This window comes from Coregonus lavaretus (assembly GCF_964263955.1).
Source record: "Coregonus lavaretus genome assembly, chromosome: 22".
In the NCBI taxonomy this organism is placed as follows: Eukaryota; Metazoa; Chordata; class Actinopteri; order Salmoniformes; family Salmonidae; genus Coregonus; species Coregonus lavaretus.
In genome coordinates, this window is record NC_140009.1 from 25,255,655 (window position 1) to 25,273,787 (window position 18,133).

The 18,133-nt window shown below is 43.8% G+C and overlaps 1 protein-coding gene across 2 annotated transcripts in view; it reads left to right on the plus strand.

The window, feature by feature from the left end:
• Positions 1–18,133, plus strand: part of LOC311149421 (signal peptide, CUB and EGF-like domain-containing protein 3) — a 97,330-nt gene that overhangs the window by 23,532 nt on the left and 55,665 nt on the right. For both annotated transcript variants that reach the window (XM_084186612.1, XM_084186613.1), the window contains exons 2-3: positions 882–1,004; positions 8,537–8,662. In XM_084186612.1, the coding sequence (XP_084042738.1) occupies positions 882–1,004; positions 8,537–8,662 (249 nt within the window). The remainder of the gene's footprint in view (positions 1–881; positions 1,005–8,536; positions 8,663–18,133) is intronic.

The window sequence follows — 18,133 nt, forward strand, 5'->3', positions numbered from 1 at the left end:
TGTTAAGCTTTTCCCCCCTGCGAGCAGGGGTAATCCCAAACACCTGGGCTGGTTAACCGGGATCAGGTGGGATTAGAGAGGAGGGGGCCATAGAACCCACTCTGCCCCCACTTCACTCCGCAGTTCCCTGTTTTAATCAAGCCCATAATTTCACTTTTATGATAATATTTTATAAAAGATTGGGATTTTTACATTATCCTTTATTCATAAAGTATTGAAATTGATCTCAAACTAATATCCTATTTTTCCTGAGTTTATACGATTTCCTGATCACATCCCTGATTATACTTTTCTGGACTTCATCCTTCACTCTAACCTAACTCTGGTCCATGACCATGGCAGAGGGCTATCTATCCTACCATCCCAATGAAAACATTGACTTTTTACTCAATTTCTTGACCCGTGTATCAGAGGTACAGGTTATCCAAGCCAGCAGCCAGTCAAACAGAGGTTCATCACAGGTCAATCAATGATAGACTGTTTATTTACACGTTATAGTAATTAGTCAACTGCTTGTTTATTGTTATGAAGCAATCGGTTCTTCAAAAACGCATGAATTAACTGTTTATTTGTACAAGGGTTTCCGAGAACTATTAAGCTGTCAAACATACCACAGTGTAGCGGGGTTTATTGAGCTGAGTTGTTTTGTCTTTATCAAGTGTGACTGCTTCTATTCTCATGGTGGTCTGTCTGTCTGACAAGGTACTTTACAGGGGTTGTATATCCACAGTAAACATCCTATATGGTGAATACCTTGTCAGATTGATGATTGACCCTCCTCCCCTAATGTACACTACATTAGCCACTTGGGGAAATTAAACATTGTTAGTTGTTATTGTCCTTAGACGTCACTGTTCCCTCCATCTCTCCCTCTCTGTCAGATGTGGACGAGTGTGCAGAGCAAATTGACAACTGCAGCATCGATGCCATCTGCCAGAATACGCTCAAGTCATACAAATGTATCTGCAAGTCAGGCTACAAGGGGGATGGCAAGCACTGCGAAGGTAAGGTGTCAGAGACGCACACACACACACACACACACACACACACACACACACACACACACACACACACACACACACACACACACACAATTTTATACTTTACATGTCTTATTGGCTTTAAAACTTTAAAGCTGGAATCCTTCATGGGGAAACTGCCACATCCATTTGGGATATTACAACAACAAAGAAGTTACTGCAAACAACGAACACTGTTTTTTTCCCTCTGACATCATTGCATGCCCGATAGAACAGCAGAATATGTACTGCAATTTGATTTACCACACTGCTCGACGCACCTCACCTCTGTTTCGTCCACAAAACAAAAACAATAATAAAGGTGCTGGGGCGGACAGTGGCGCTGTTTTCCCTAATCCATCTTTAAATCCCAAACTCACCTGAAGAGTGAGGATAGAGATGCTGTGTAAAAGGAGAGAGAGGACAGAGATGCTGTGTAAAAGGAGAGAGAGGATAGAGATGCTGTGTAAAAGGAGAGAGAGTATAGAGATGCTGTGTAAAAGGAGAGAGATGATAGATGCTGTGTAAAAGAGAGAGAGGATAGAGATGCTGTGTAAAAGGAGAGAGAGGATAGAGATGCTGTGTAAAAGGAGAGAGAGGATAGAGATGCTGTGTAAAAGGAGAGAGAGGATAGAGATGCTGTGTAAAAGAGAGAGAGAGGATAGAGGTGCTGTGTAAAAGGAGAGAGAGGTTAGAGATGCTGTGTAAAAGGAGAGAGAGGATAGAGATGCTGTGTAAAAGGAGAGAGAGGATAGAGATGCTGTGTAAAAGAGAGAGAGGATAGAGATGCTGTGTAAAAGGAGAGAGAGGATAGAGATGCTGTGTAAAAGAGAGAGAGAAGATAGAGATGCTGTGTAAAAGGAAAGAGAGGATAGAGATGCTGTGTAAAAGAGAGAGAGAGGATAGAGGTGCTGTGTAAAAGGAGAGAGAGAGAAAAAAAGACAGGTGCAGCCGACTGCTCTTTTGTGTCAAAGATTAAATGAAGCAGTACATTTCGTACACGTTAGAGAAGAGAATTAAGATAGCGGTTGAAAAAGCAATCAGAGGCCTCTGTCTGCCAAGAAGTCAGGAAAGTTTCCATAACCCTGTTTTTGTAGTAGGGAGTGTTCAAAGCCTCTGGATCGTTATTTCCCCCTGTTTTTATTAGTATTACTGCAGAACCATATTCACAATGTCACCCCCCTAAGATTATTCTTAAATGTATTTGATTGTGTTTTTCATGGCTGTTTGCCTTCAGGTTATAAGTGCCCACTTGAAAGTCTAAACTGAGGAGAGAGTAGAGCGCTGATGCCTGAAAGAGTCTGTGCCTCTCTCTCTTCATTAGCAGCATGTCTGTAAAGACTCCTCAAGGCAGATAAACACCATAAGTGTAGTTGATGGCCATGAGCTGCCTGCCTCTCCTATACTGACTGTGGTAAATAATCATAGCAGGTATAAGGCAGTGCAGTACAGCACATGGCTGTTGGTCCTGCCCAGGTTTCTACACAGCGAGTTGTTATTGACTTTACCTGGTTTAAACTAAGGACAGGAGGAGTATGGCCTGAAATAAAATGTATGATCGCGATTTGGTTGAATCTCTTTGCCAATCATCAGAGTTTACATTACTGTGATTATTGTCAACTGTTAACCGATCCGTAATGAAACCATTGACTAGTAAGATTTTTAAAAAATTGTTATTACATAAATCATTTTCAAAGACAAACCTGCTGTTTTCTGCTACGGGCAACAAATCTGGTATTACTGAAACAAACCTTAAACCCTGGCAAAACATGGGCCAATGGGTTAAGCCGCTTGTACAGTTGAAGTCGAAAGTTTACATACACTTAGGTTGGAGTCATTAAAACTCGTTTTTCAACCACTCCACAAATGTCTTGTTAACAAACTATAGGTTTGGCAAGTCGGTTAGGACATCTACTTTGTTCACAAGTAATTTTTCCAACAATTGTTTACAGACAGATTTGAAAAAATTATTGTAGACCTCCACAAGTTTGGTTCATCCTTGGGAGCAATTTCCAAATACCTGAAGGTACCACGTTCATCTGTACAAACAATAGTACGCAAGTATAAACACCATGGGACCACACAGCCATCATACCGCTCAGGAAGGAGACGCGTTCTGTCTCCTAGAGATGAACGTACTTTGGTGTGATAAGTGCAAATCAATCCCATAACAACAGCAAAGGACCTTGTGAAGATGCTGGAGGAAACAGGTACAAAAGTAACTATATCCACAGTAAAACGGGTCCTATATCGACATAACCTGAAAGGCCGCTCAGCAAGGAAGAAGCCACTATTCCAAAACCGCCATAAAAAAAACTGACTACGGTTTTCAACTGCACATGGGGACAAAGATCGTACTTTTTGGAGAAATGTCCTCTGGTCTGATTAAACAAAAATAGAACTGTTTGGCCATAATGACCATCGTTATGTTTGGAGGAAAAAGGGGGAGCTTGCAAGCCGAAGAACACCATCCCAACCGTGAAGCATGGGGGTGGCAGCATCATGCTGTGGGGGTGCTTTGCTGCAGGAGGGACTGGTGCACTTCACAAAATAGATGGCATCATGAGGAAGGAAAATTATGTGGATATATTGAAGCAACATCTCAAGACATCAGTCAGGAAGTTAAAGCTTGGTCGCAAATGGGTCTTCCAAATGGACAATGACTCCAAGCATACTTCCAAAGTTGTGGCAAAATGGCATAAGGACAACAAAGTCAAGGTATTGGAGTGGCCATCACAAAGCCCTGACCTCAATCCTATAGAAAATGTGTGTGCAGAACTGAGTGGCGCAGTGGTCTAAGGCACTGCATCGCAGTGCTAACTGTGCCACTAGAGATCCTGGTTCGAATCCAGGCTCTGTCGCAGCCGGCCGCGACCGGGAGACTCATGGGCGGCGCACAATTGGCCCAGCGTCGTCCAGGGTAGGGGAGGGAATGGCCGGCAGGGATGTAGCGCAGTTGATAGAGCATGGTGTTTGCAACGCCAGGGTTGTGGGTTTGATTCCCACGGGGGGCCAGTATAAAAAAATATATATAAAAATATGTATTCACTAACTGTAAGTCGCTCTGGATAAGAGCATCTGCTAAATGACTAAAATGTAAATGTAAACTGAAAAAGCGTGTGCGAGCAAGGAGGCCTACAAACCTGACTCAGTTACACCAGCTCTGTCAGGAGGAATGGGCCAAAATTCACCCAACTTATTGTGGGAAGCTTGTGGAAGGCTACCCGAAACGTTTGACCCAAGTTAAACAATTTAAAGGCAATGCTACCAAATACTAATTGAGTGTATGTAAACTTCTGACCCACTGGGAATGTGATGAAAGAAATAAAAGCTGAAATAAATAATTCTCTCTACTATTATTCTGACATTTCACATGCTTAAAATAAAGTGGTGATCCTAACTAACCTAAGACAGGGAATTTTTACTAGGATTAGATGTCAAGAATTGTGGAAAACTGAGTTTAAATATATTTGGCTAAGGTGCATGTAAACTTCCGACTTCAACTGTATATGCTGAGGTGGAATTACAGCCTTTGCTATCATAACATTTGCCTTGTGATTGTGGAAGAAGAAGTGTGGAAATTGAGATATTAGGATAGCTGTACAAATATACTCTTCCTGTGTTGCTTCTCAGTTCTTTCTGCAACAGTACACACATTAGAAGATTACTCAAATCAAATCAAATTTATTTGTCACATGCACCGAATACAACAGGTGTAGACTTTGCCATGAAATGCTTACTTATGAGCCTTTTCCCAACAATGCAGAGTTAAAAAGTAAGAAACATTAGCAAAAAACAAGTAACACAATAAAATAACAATAACGAGGCTATATACAAGGAGTAGCAGTACCACGTCAATGTGCAGGGGTACGAGGTAGTTGAGGTAATTGAGGTAGTATGTACATGTAGGTAGCGGTAAAAGTGACTAGGCAATCAAGACGGGGAGAGTGTGAAAGTGTGTCAATGTGTGAGTGTGTGTGGCGTCAATATGCATGTGTGTGTGTATTTTGTGTTTGTGAGCGTATGTGGTGTATGAGTGTGTGTATGTGTGTGTTGGAGTGTCAGTGTAGTATGTGTGAGTGTGTGGGTAGAGTCCAGTGAGTGTGCATAGAGCCAGTGCAAGAGAGTCAGGGCAACAAAAAAAACAAAAACATACAAAGCCATTTGATTAACTGTTCAGCAGTCTGATGGCTTACTGGTAGTATATGTAGTGTATGTTTGTAAGCTATCGCATGTCTTTGTTATCCCCAAGTCATGAGTGAAAATATACTATAATTGTTTTATGCATAAGCAATTTGAAAGAGTAGTTGAAATACAAGAGGGCAAGTCTAAACTCAGGCAAACTCAAAATGGAGCATCCAGTCCAACTAGCTGATGTGTCTGTCTATCATCTACTCTCTATCCCACGTCAGGTACAGGATGAGGATTATTTCTATTGGAGGCTAAAGGAGCTATTGTCCCTCATACGGTAAAGGGATTATCATCTGCAGAGGCCTCATTATGACCGTAATGATGCGGAAACAATCTGATTTGAATGACTGACACACACACCAGACGCTCCTTTTCTCCCTCACACACTCTCATATACTCACACTACACCAGCCCAGAGCGCCCTGTAGGTGATGCTTGGATATACTGCATTGCATTTTATAAACTGGGTGGTTCGAGCCCTGAATGCTGATTGGCTGACAGCCGTGGTATATCAGGCCTCCTGTAGCTCAGTTGGTAGAGCATGGCGCTTGCAACGCCAGGGTTGTGGGTTCGATTCCCACGGGGGGCCAGTATGAAAAATGCATGCACTCACTAACTGTAAGTCGCTCTGGATAAGAGCATCTGCTAAATGACTAAAATGTAAATGTATACCACCGGTATGATTTTTATTTTATTTTTACTGCTCTAATTACGTTGGTAACAGTTTATAATTTATGGCCTGTGTCCAGGGACTCCGCGTTGCGTCGTGAATAAGAACAGCCCTTAACCGTGGTATATTGGCCATATACCACACCCCCTCAGGCTGTATTGCTTAATTATACTGTATGTTTTTGCCTATGTCTCTGCAGGTGTACCCATACAATAACACTAAGGTTGAGCATTCTGTATTCAACATTAGAATTCCATTGAAATACATAAGCATGTATACATAAAGACTGTTAGTGTTTCTACCCTGCTAATAGAGGTCCTTAGAGTCCTGCTGAGAGAGGGGGAGATAAATAAAGCATAACAGGGAGACAGGATAATAATACATATTGATGTACTAGTTCTATATGTGGTACTTGTTCTTCTGTTGCTGTTGAGTCCTGACTCATGGTGTGTGGAGGGAACTTTGGTCCTTAGTGTGGTCTCAGGTGACGTGCTGCTCTGAGACACCCGTTGACATGCTGGCAGACACGAGACTGGCACACACACCTTGGCAGTGGCACAGCCTCTGTCTGAGGATGCCAAGGAGGTTGTCTGGGAGAGCAGGGAACAGGGAACATGACAGGCTGGTTCAGAACCATTCTATCCACTCAATCTTCTAGTCCATCAGCATGAGAACCACTGCACTGCAGCATCATGCCTCAGTGCCTGTTAGCAGTCCCCTGACCAAGTCATCACAGAAACCGCTCTCTCTCATTTTCTCTCTCTCTCTCTTTCTCTTTCTCCCCTCTCTCTCTCCCCCCTCCCTTGCTCTCTCTCTTTTCTCTCTCTCTCTCTCTCTCGCTCTCTCTCTCTCTCTCTCTCTCTCTCTCTCTCTCTCTCTCTCTCTCTCTCTCTCTCTCTCTCTCTCTCTCTCTCTCTTGCTCTCTCGCTCTCTCTCTCTTGCTCTCTCGCTCTTATTGTCTCTTCCTCTCTCTCTTGATCTCTCTTTCTTTTAACCCCTAGAACATTACTTAGTTTTTATCTCACTGGTATTGCCCATGGAATAAATCCACCAGTTTGATAGGAATTTGATGGTGCTGCATTTAATGTGAATTAGTCAAATTGGTCTGTAACAGACTGAATAGTGAACAGACTGAACAATGGTGTTGGGTGGATATAATCATGTTGATCTTGAGAAATGTCAGTGTTGTGAACAAGAGGGAGGAAGCCTCCTCTCGTTGAGGGAATAAGATGCTCTTAGCCTGGGGTAGATGAGAGTAAGACTGGCATTAGTGTGTCTCCTGTGTGACATCATGGGATGGAGCAGCAGAACGTTGTGGTGGCAGGCAGCTCTGGGAGTTAGAGGGAGAGTGCACTGGTCCAGGCTCAGCCCATTGCTGTCGAGTCAAATCAAGCACTGAGGCATCTGTACCAGGCAACTACAAAGAGGAGCCGAACCACCCAGATCATTGGCCCTAAATGGGTCAGAAAATAAGAGATGGGGTGCATCTCCAATTCCGTCTGTCTCCCTGCCTGTCTGTCTCCCTGCCTGTCTGCCTCAGCTCCCTACCTGTCTTCCTCAGCTCCATGCCTGTCTTCCTTAGCTCCATGCCTGTCTCCCTGCCTGTCTACCTCCATGCCTGTCTCCCTGCCTGCCTGTCTCCCTGCCTATCTGCCTACCTCCATGCCTGTCTTCCTGCCTGTTTGCCCCTCTGCCTGTCTGCCTACCTCCCTGCCTGTCTCCCTGCCTGTCTCCCTGCCTGTTTGCCTCCCTGCCTGTCTGCCTACCTCCCTGCCTGTCTCCCTGCCTATCTGCCTGCCTCCATGCCTGTCTCCCTGCCTGTCTGCCTTCCTGCCTCCCTGCCTGTCTGCCTACCTCCCTGTCTGTCTCCCTGCCTGTCTGCCTCCCTGCCTCCCTGCCTGTCTGCCTGCCTCTCTGCCTGTCTCCCTGCCTGTCTGTCTCCTTGCCTGTCTGCCTCCCTGCCTGCCTCCCTGCCTGCCAGCGCATCACCAGAGCCTCTTCAGCCACCTCCACAACAGGCCACTCTACTCCTCTGTCATCTTTATGTTGCTCGCTGACTGGAGTATTGGTTCAGCTGCACGTCTGCTTCTCCTCAGTATTACTCATGTCCTTTGCTTCTTTCTTTCTTTCATTTTTCTTTCTTTCTTTCTTTCTCTCGCTCTCTCCCACTCCCTCTCCCTCTCCCCCCTCTCTCTCTCCCGCTCTAACTCTCTTTCTCTCTCTCTATCCTACCATCCATCATCTCATCTATAATATCACCTTGTGTTCATGGCCACATTCACATTCCCCATCCACACACTGTACCCCCAATACACTTAATGTACTGTACCCTCTCTGCCTGCTTCTAAAGTTTGAGAAAACTTCACTTACTCTGTCTGTCTACCATTATTTATAGAACATTGCAACACTGTATATTTCCCTTTTTATCTTATGCTCTTGGATTTGTAGTACTTATGCGGATTTCATGAGGGATACATGCACCAATGTTTCGGACTAAAATGCAAACTATTTTTGAAATAACATACTCCTTAAACGTCTTACAGGTAGCTACGTTTGTCATATCGATCTCTGAGTCCAAACATTGGGTGGTGGGGTGCAGGTCAAACATTAAAAGCCCATAGTCCTAACTCATCCCTCTGTCTCTTCCTCCCTGCAGATTTAGACGAGTGTGCGAGTGAGTACAATGGTGGCTGTGTCCATGACTGCATCAACATCCCGGGGAACTACAGGTGCACATGCTATGACGGTTTCCGCCTTGCACACGACGGACACAACTGCCTCGGTGAGTGTGTGTTAGCTGATGATCAGCTTTATGACATTTTAGTCATTTAGCAGACACTGTCATACAGAGCAATTGCATACATTTACATACTGGTCCCAGTGGGAATCGAACCAATGACCCTGGTGTTGTAAGCACCATGCTCTACCAACTGAGCTACACGGGATCTTGTGTCCTTTCAGTCACTTTGCTTAGCATAGCCCAAGGAGAGAACTAAAGTACTGCCTACAGAAGGTCCCTGAGTAGGAAATGCCTGGTTTCCATTCAACTGCACATGTGCAAGTCCTAAACATTGAACTTGACATAATTCATGTTGTTGCATGAATTAATCTTCCAGACTGGATGTCTATCATACCTCAGAAAAGGACTTTGGGGGAGGGATCATTTATTTGTCAGGGCTAATGTGTGATGTTTAGACTACTACTGTAGTTCACTTCTGGCAGACGTTTCCTGGTCCCACATAGCAGGATGAAACTCTCACGCCTTCTGTTTTCCACATACAAAAAAAGCCCCCTGTTTTTTCAACAAGTCTGGGTAAAAATAGTGAATTTATGAAGAGCTTGACCCTGGGCTCAGGGCTCTGAGTGAGCTGTCAGTGGACCGTACTTTCTCATGGTTTAATATTACACCAGTGTGCCATTCATATTAGCCCCTTAGAGCACACATTCAACTTAAAAGGCTACAAAATTAAGGGAAAGTAATTCTGCTCAGCTGCTTAGCATAGCCACCCTCTCACCTCTCTCCTCTCCCTTCTCCCCCTCTCTCCCACAGTCTCTCTCTCCCTGCTCCAAAACCTCAAGTCAAACCTGGCTTCTCCTCAGACAGAAACATTTTATTTGAACCTCATCATAAAACATTTTAACCTTTGATGTTGTTTGTTGCTGTGTGTTGACCGTGAATGAGAATAGCAAGTGTGATATGATATAACTACTCATATTTCATAGACAGGTTATGTGTTGACAGATGTCTCTCTCTCTAATCTGTCTGTGAATCCTGTACTGTCTCTTTAGGTATTATTGTTGGTTTACAAAATGCTTCATTGGTGATAGGATAGAGTGATGTGTTGGTGGTGAATTAGATCAGTGTGTTCTTTCTTACACGCTAACATGAACAGTAGATAAACTATTTCTCAGCACAACCTACAACTTTACTTATCAACACGGTAAACATGCCATGGACAGTCAACAAGGACTCATATCTATTTCTCATGCCCTTACAGAACTGAAAGTAGCAAAGTGTCTCCGTAGACTGATAAACATGTACAGGCTTGAGAGGGCCGCTGTCTGCCTCGCTTTGTTACGCCAGTTCTCTCTCTCTCTCTCTCTCTCTCTCTCTCTCTCTCTCTCTCTCTCTCTCTCTCTCTCTCTCTCTCTCTCTCTCTCTTTCTCTCTCTCTCTCTCTTTCTCTCTCTATCTCTTTCTCTCTCTCTCTCTCTCTCTCTCTCTCTCTCGTCCTTCACACACACACAAGCGCACACAACATGCATAGTCTGAAGCAGGGTTATTTTCCAAGTCATTTAGCAGAGCCCATTTATTTGTGTGTGGATCATTTGCTTTGCCTTGCATGCAGGTGTGTATCTGTGGTTATGGGCCTGCTGCCTCTTCAGGCCATGCTTCCATCAATCCCTTTGATATACAGTCTCTTCAGAAAGTATTCATACCCCTTCACTTATTCCACATTTTATTTTGTTACAGCATGAATACAAAATGTATTACATTAATTTTTTTTCTCACCGATCTACACAAAATAGCCCATAATGACAAAGTGAAAAAATGTTTTTAGAATTCTTTGTGAATTTATTGAAAATTAAATACAGAAATATCTAATTTACATAAGTATTCACACCGGTGAATCGATACGTGTTAGAATCACCTTTGGCCACGATTAAAGCTGTGAGTCTTTCTGGGTAAGTCTCTAAGAGCTTTGCACACCTGGATTGTACAATATTTGCACATTGTTCTTTAAAAAATGATTCAAGCTCTGTCAAGTTGGTTGTTGATCATTGCTAGACAGCCATTTTCAAGTCTTGCATTAGATTTTCAAGCCAATTTAAGTCAAAACTGTATCTAGGCCACTTTTTTTCAAAAGAAAAAACTCCCTAGTCTTTGCCGATGACAAGCATACCCATAACATGATGCAGCCACCTCCATGCTTGAAAATATGAAGAGTGGTACTCAGTGATGTGTTGTGTTGTGTTGGATTTTCCCCAAACATAACACTTTGTATTCAGGACATAAAGTTCATTTCTTTGCCAATTTTTTGGCAGTTTGACTTTAGTGCCTTATTGCAAACAGGATTCATGTTTTGAAATAGTTTTATTCTGCACAGACTTCCTTCTTTTCACTCTGTCATTTAGGTTTCTATTGTGGAGTAACTGGAATGTTGTTGATCCCTCCTAATTTTTCTCCTATCACAGCCATTAAACTCTGTAACTGTTTTAAAGTCACCATTGGCCTCATGGTGAAATCCCTGAGTGGTTTCCTTCCTCTCCGGCAACTGAGTTATGAAGGACGACTATATCTTTGTAGTGACTGGGTGTATTGATACACCATCCAAAGTGTAATTAATAACTGCACCATGCTAAAAGGGATATTCAATGTCTGCTTCCCCCCCCCCATCTATCAATAGGTGACCTTCTTTGCGAGGCATTGGAAAACCTCCCTGGTCTTTGTAGTTGAATCTGTGTTTGAAATTTACTTAAAGACAATTGTATGTGTGGGGTACAGAGACGAGGTAGTCATTCAAAAATCATGTTAAACACTATTTTTGTCCCCCAATGGTTGTGAGTAACGTGGATGAATCATTATTGTATCATTGAATCATTTTACCTCCATTAGAAACAATACAATAACACACGCAATGAAACATATTTTTATTTTTGTTGCACACATTCAACGATTAACAAAAGTAAAACATATGTATTTAGCGATGAACTCTTTTGATCAAATCTTTTGAGTGGGTCAAGTATTAACTAAATGGTGCTGAAAAGGTTTCTAGCTTTCTAGTGTCGCCTATTCTTTCCTAGCAATTACCCTAGCCTAGTCTTCTGGGCTTGATGAGAGTTTGGAGGATTTGGGAAGAAAACTGTCTTATACATCCCCGCTCTGGAATTCTAAGTGATTCATTCTTACCACAGAAGCATGAGAGGAAGAGGCATTGTGGCGGTTTCATGTTCCCCCTTAACTTCCTAGAGGTTTAAGCGCCTTTGGCCCCCTTCGATAAGATTAGTTCTATTGGCCTGTAACTGGAGTGGCTGTGCAGATGGTGCTCAGAGAAGCTCAGACCTAATAGAGGCTCTGGCTAGTGGGCTGGAGAGCAGACTGATACCTGGACAGTATCACTGTAATCAGTGAGTCACTCACTCCTAGACCCACCTGATCCGATCCTCCGAAGTTCACTTGTATAAGACATGAGGTTGATGATCCACATGCTTAGGTTGGCTTTGACTCCCTCACTCCTCTCTCACACATCCCTGGCCCCTACTCTCCTCTCCTGTTGCCCTTTCTTACACGGCCCTGGCCCCAGCCAGCAGGGGGTGCTGTGTCTGCTAATCAGTCCAGGGGCCGGGTTGGGATAGACAGGCAAAGGGGAAAGGGGGATACCTAGTCAGTTGTGAGTCACTAACAAGGCGTTCTCCTGGCCCCTGCCGACCGACCCGCACCACATGTCCTTGTAATTGGCCGCTCTAGCAGTGTTAATGATGTTGGGCGGCAGGTGGCAGAGCGTGCAGTCGACCGTAGCCTCACTGGGCTGCTCAGGTTTCTGTGGCCTCCCTTGTCTCCCCTGAATGCCCTAGACACCTCACAAAGACATCAGGAAGTCAGGAATTCAGGTGGAACCAATGTGATGTCACAGCACAGTGAATCTGTGCATGTGGAGTAAGACGTCGCTGTTGGTCGCTGTATAATTTACCTCATGGTGCGCTCTTGTATTCACTGATGTCTCGAGATCTCTACAAAGAGGCACACTGCAGTGAAGTAGTGAAGCAGAAACAATGTTATTATATTCTTTATGAGTGAAATGGCTTTTGTTTTGAAGACCTTTACTGAATTACCACACCTAGTTCATAATGGTGTTTGGGACAGAAGGGCTTTTTTAGGCACTTAAAAAGGAGCCTATAGCGATTCATAGATGCATGATGTCCATTATTCCCCGCTAAAGTGCAAATGTCCCTACATTTATGAGCTATGTGTTTTCTTTTAGGACCTCTAGAAACCTAAATTCCTTCTTATCATTGGTATGGTCCATTGGAATCACTCAAGTAGGGCTATGTGGTGCCAAATATCATTAACATCTGTGCAAATACACCCTGATGGATTTACAGCTAGCAAACCACAAATCACATCTTTACTAACCTTTGGCCCCGGCAGAAAAACATTATAGGGGATCACATTACTGATATTATGTCACGCATGGCCAGGTCAAAGAGAGACACAGCACAGCAGAATGGACATAGACAAATAAAACACAGATGCCCTGTCTGTCTGTGTTCTCTGAATGGAAAAAGCACTGCCAAAACATGGCCGCCCCTGCTCCTACCCTACCACCACCACCACAGAGCCTGAAAGCCCACAGATAAACAATGGCAGACCCAGAATAGAACCACACGCCACAGATGGATGTGTGGAAGGCAGCAATGTCTCCAAAGCAGTGTGCAGTAATGATTCAGGTCCTGTCCTCTCCAGCTGGCCAGCTGTCCGAGCTGTTATCATCATCGCATTATGTTTACTTATTCATCGACATCACCTCTCTCTCTCTCTCTTTCTCTCTCTCTCTCTCTTTATCTCTCTCTTTATCTCTCTCTCTCTTTCTCTCTCTCTCTCTTTTCTCTCTCTCTCTCTCTCTCTCTCTCTCTCTCTCTCTTCTCTCTCTCTCTCTCTCTCTCTCTCTCTCTCTCTCTCTCTCTCTCTCTCTCTCTCTCTTTCTCTCTTTCTCTCTCTCTCTCTCTCTCTCTCTCTCTCTCTCTCTCTCTCTCTCTCTCTCTCTTTCTCTCTCTCTCTGTCTCTGTCTCTGTCTCTGTCGCTGTCTCTGTCTCTGTCTTTGTCTCTCTCTCTCTGGTATCGTCCTGTCAGTTGTAGGAGCAGATCCTCAGGACTCACACAATTTATGCTCACTCAAAAGATCATCTCAGCAACAATATCAATACTATTACTGTGGTACACTTTATTTGTTAAACACTGTTTATAAAGGCTTTGCATAATGCTTATAATAATAATAATATAATATGCCATTTAGCAGACGCTTTTATCCAAAGCGACTTACAGTCATGCGTGCATACATTTATTTTTTTGTGTATGGGTGGTCCCGGGGATCGAACCCACTACCTTGGCGTTACAAGCGCCGTGCTCTACCAGCTGAGCTGGTAGATGCTTCACATCATACTAATACAAGTTTATGTCAGTGAAGAGCATGAATTTGTGTCATAGTATTCACTGTTCAAACCAAAGTTGTATGTGATTTCCGTATTATCTTATGTGATAATCCCATTCCCATGGCAACGGCCCCTCTGACTAAGTGGAAAAACGTTGTTTTCTCCCCAATCTAGTGTGACAGCTTTGAGTGATCGCTTGGTTGAGCCTGTATACCTCTAATCCCCAGGGATTTTGTTCTAAGGCTGGCTAATCAAACTGCCAGGATTCAGCCTGATGTATTATTGACCAGGGGGCTGTTGTTAAAGTGCAGTCATCAGAGAGCCTCACGTTGATTCGCTACATCCTCATTCTTTGAAGCAAGCACCCTTTAATGCAACACTTTTAAGTGCACTTGTTACAATTTAATGGTAGTGTAATAACCCCCCCCCCCCCCCCCCCCCCCCCCATCCCCCATCACCCATCACCACCCCTCACTCTCAACAGATCGTATTTGATTCTTTCCTGGACATGAGGAGATGACCTTAACCTCATTGTTCCCCTATGTGTGTCAATATGGTGGCTGTCTGAGAGGGGGCCCAGATAATGATGCTCTGGTAAAGTAAAGGCCATCACTCCTCTGGTTTGATCCAGGGGAAATCACAAATCCCAGGTTCTCTGGGAGCTTAGTAATAACCCTCCCCTCCACCATCTCTCCATTGCAGATGTAGATACCCAGAGCACTCTGGTCAGATACCATTCTCTCCCCAGAGTGCAATCACTTTTCTGTTGTTGTAACACGCACAGATCAGGTTTTGGCAGAGAGGCTTTCCACAGTCCAGGTAGGGGAGATGGAAGGTGGAGGGTGGAGTGATGAGTTGTAAGGGAGGAGGAGGATTTGGGTTTGGTGCATTAGCTAGCTCCTGAAGAGTATATCAACACTCTCTCTCCCTCAGGATTGTTCGGCCCCATCCACCATGAAATTAAGAATTCCATCTGAACCGACTGGCAGGGCTTGGGGGGAAACTCAAGCCTGGGATTGGGCTTTATGGATGTAAGCATCCAGCAGACAGCGAGCCGTCAGGCTGCAGACGTCAGAGCCTCTTGTCTTCTTGGCACGAGCCTGTCCACCCAAACACACATTCTGGGGTTTGTTTTTAAAATACTTCAACTTGTTTTGAAGGAACAGAGGAATACCATTTGGTATGACCAAAGCAACTTTTTTATTATGGAATAACCGAGTGAGACAGTGGAAGTTCAGGTTTTCTCTGTGTATATTTACCAAAAACTGTTACCTGAGCGACGAGTGCATCGTTGGAGACTGGGCTTCGATCAAAGCAGCATTAGCTTTGTTTATATCGTGTTAGTATGACAATAAACGGTTCCACTGAATTATCCCCCTAGAGTCAATCTAAGTAGCATAATAAAAAAATCCCAATCAAAATCCATCAGTTTTGCATTGGATGCATCTCAATCCACCGCATCCGCCTATGCTGAGCACTTGTTGGCTGCTTTTCCTTCACTCTGCGGTCCAACTCATCCCAAACCATCTCAATTGGGTTGAGGTTGGGTGATTGTGGAGGCTAGGTCATCTGATGCAGCACTCCATCACTCTCCTTCTTGGTCAAATAGCCCTTACACAGCCTGGAGGTGTGTTGGGTCATTGTCCTGTTGAAAACAAATGATAGTCCCACTAAGCGCAAACCAGATGGGATGGCGTATTGCTGCAGCAAATGCTGTGGTTGCCATGCTGGTTAAGTGTGCCTTGAATTCTAAATAAATCACAGACAGTGTCACCACACCATCACACCTCCTCCTCCATGCTTCACAATGGGAACCACACATAAAGGAAAAGCAGCTAACAAGTGCTCAGCATATGTGGCAACTCTTTCAAGACTGTTGGAAAAGCATTACAGGTGAAGCTGGTTGAGAGAATACCAAGAGTGTGCAGAGCTGTCATCAAGGCAAAGGGTGGCTACTTTGAAGAATCTCAAATATATTTGTTTAACACTTTTTTGGTTATTACATGATTCCATATGTGTTATTTCATAGTTTTGATGTCTTCACTATTATTCTACAGTGTAGAAAATAATAAAAATAAAGAATAAACCCTTGAATGTGTAGGTGTGTCAAACTTTTGACTGGTACTGTAAATATATATATTTCCTGAGCTTTCTTATATCTCCTAGATAAAGGACAAACACTTCAAAATCTTGTTTCTTATGATTTTGTTTTTCACTGTCTTTTATGCCATTTATGAATGTTTTATTCAATGCGTTTTCTCTGGGTAAAGGCCAAATTCAATATTTTATCAAATAATTTGTTATATATTTTTTATACCTAAATTCAAAATCAAATAGCTAAATGATCCATAGTATGACCATCTTAAAACAATTCCATATGTCAGCTTAGAACCCCCCCCCCTCCACCCAACGGCTTAGACTTTTAAGAATTCAAATAAAAATGCAGCCTAAGCAAAGGCTTTGTTTGTGTCTGTGTGTTGTGGTCGGGCTAGTCAGGTTTAAATCAGCTTGAATAACACCTACACATTGGCTTAACCTAAGGAAGTGCATTGTCTAACCGATAAAAAGTATCTCTAGTCTAGTAGCTCTCCCACTGCTCAGAGTTTAGTTTCTCAACCACCCACCTAATAGACAGAGAGTGTTTGTGCTCAGGCAACACATTCACTTGTGCAACCTCCTGCTGACATGTGCCTGATAAGCGCTACGTGTTTGTTTACGCGTGGCCAGTGTCTGTGTGCACTCAGGGCTCCTCTCAGAGCGCCTCGGCTCAGTTCAAACCTGGCGCCGTGGTCACTGTTCAGTCAAGAGGGTGGAAAGAACGAGCCATGTCATTGAACTCCAGGGGCAACGGAGAGGAAAGAGGAAATCCCCTAATCCTGTTTAAAAAATAAAGGATCTTGTTTTAATTTGGGACTAGCTCTCTATGCTCCCGTCCCTCCCTCCCTCCTCCCACCTACCGATGCTCGGCAAAGCCAATGGGATGTTTATCCTCATAATGTCTCCCTCACCTACCAGGGCAGCTCAGGCAGCACAGCATGCTGTTTGTGTGCTGCCTTCAGCCTGGCCCGTATTGCTGCCTTATTAGGGAGTGTGTGTTTCTTATACCCCTGTAAAGGAAAAGCACAAACAGTGAGATTTCACCTCATGTCTCTGGGCTGTCTGCTCTGGTCTGGACCCCAAAGATATGTCTGTCTGTCTGCCTGTCTGTCTGCCTGCCTGTCTGTTGGGTCTGTGGAAGCACAACTCTTGGTCAGCACTGTGGAGGAGATCCACATCGTTTTTTATTTTCCCCTCAATACACTGGTGCTGGGTCAGCAATAAATGTCCCGAGAGTAACTGAACCCTTTTAGAAAAAGACATGAGCGCGTCTCCAAAATAAGGGTTGAGGAGTTTCTGTAACTCAACCGCCATGTTTACACGGCTCCGAAGCTCAGCACAAGGCCAAATGTTATATATACAGTCAAGGCTATCTGAGAAACCAGCGGACATGGCCTCTGCAAACACAACCAATCTCTTAATCTCCCTCTGTTTGAATCTTCCCTTTTTCCCCTCTCCTCCTCGCAGCAAAGCGAGGGATAGAGGGAGAGATCTCATTTTTCATAACTGAGGCAGCCCTTTTAACTTGATTAAGACATTTTTTCCATCCTCTCAAGATAATAAAAAAAAAAAAAACATTTTAAGTTCAAATAACATGATCACTTCTCCTGGCCGTGCCAGAATCCCTTTCCGCTTGGAAATATTTGCTTTGGACGCCAGCCTTGCCTAGCACACAACACAGGCAATTATTGCAGCTATTTGAACAGGAGAGATCTACTGACAGGCAACGCCTCATTTGGAGGGATGAAGGAATCAGGAAATGAAACCTTCATTGATGCGCTGGAGGTTTGGAAAGAGAATTCCTGATTGGCTTTTTGTGGCTGACTGCTTGTTTGGTGTGTATTCATGCATGTGCTCATGCGTTTATTTCTCTCTATCTATGTGTCTGTGTGTGTGCCCACTTATTTTGGTGTGTGTTTATTTGGGTGTGTGTGTCATACAGGTTGGTGTTTGACTTTACGGTTTATCTGCAAAGGTGCAGCTGCAGGTTCCTTGCAGCTAAGCTG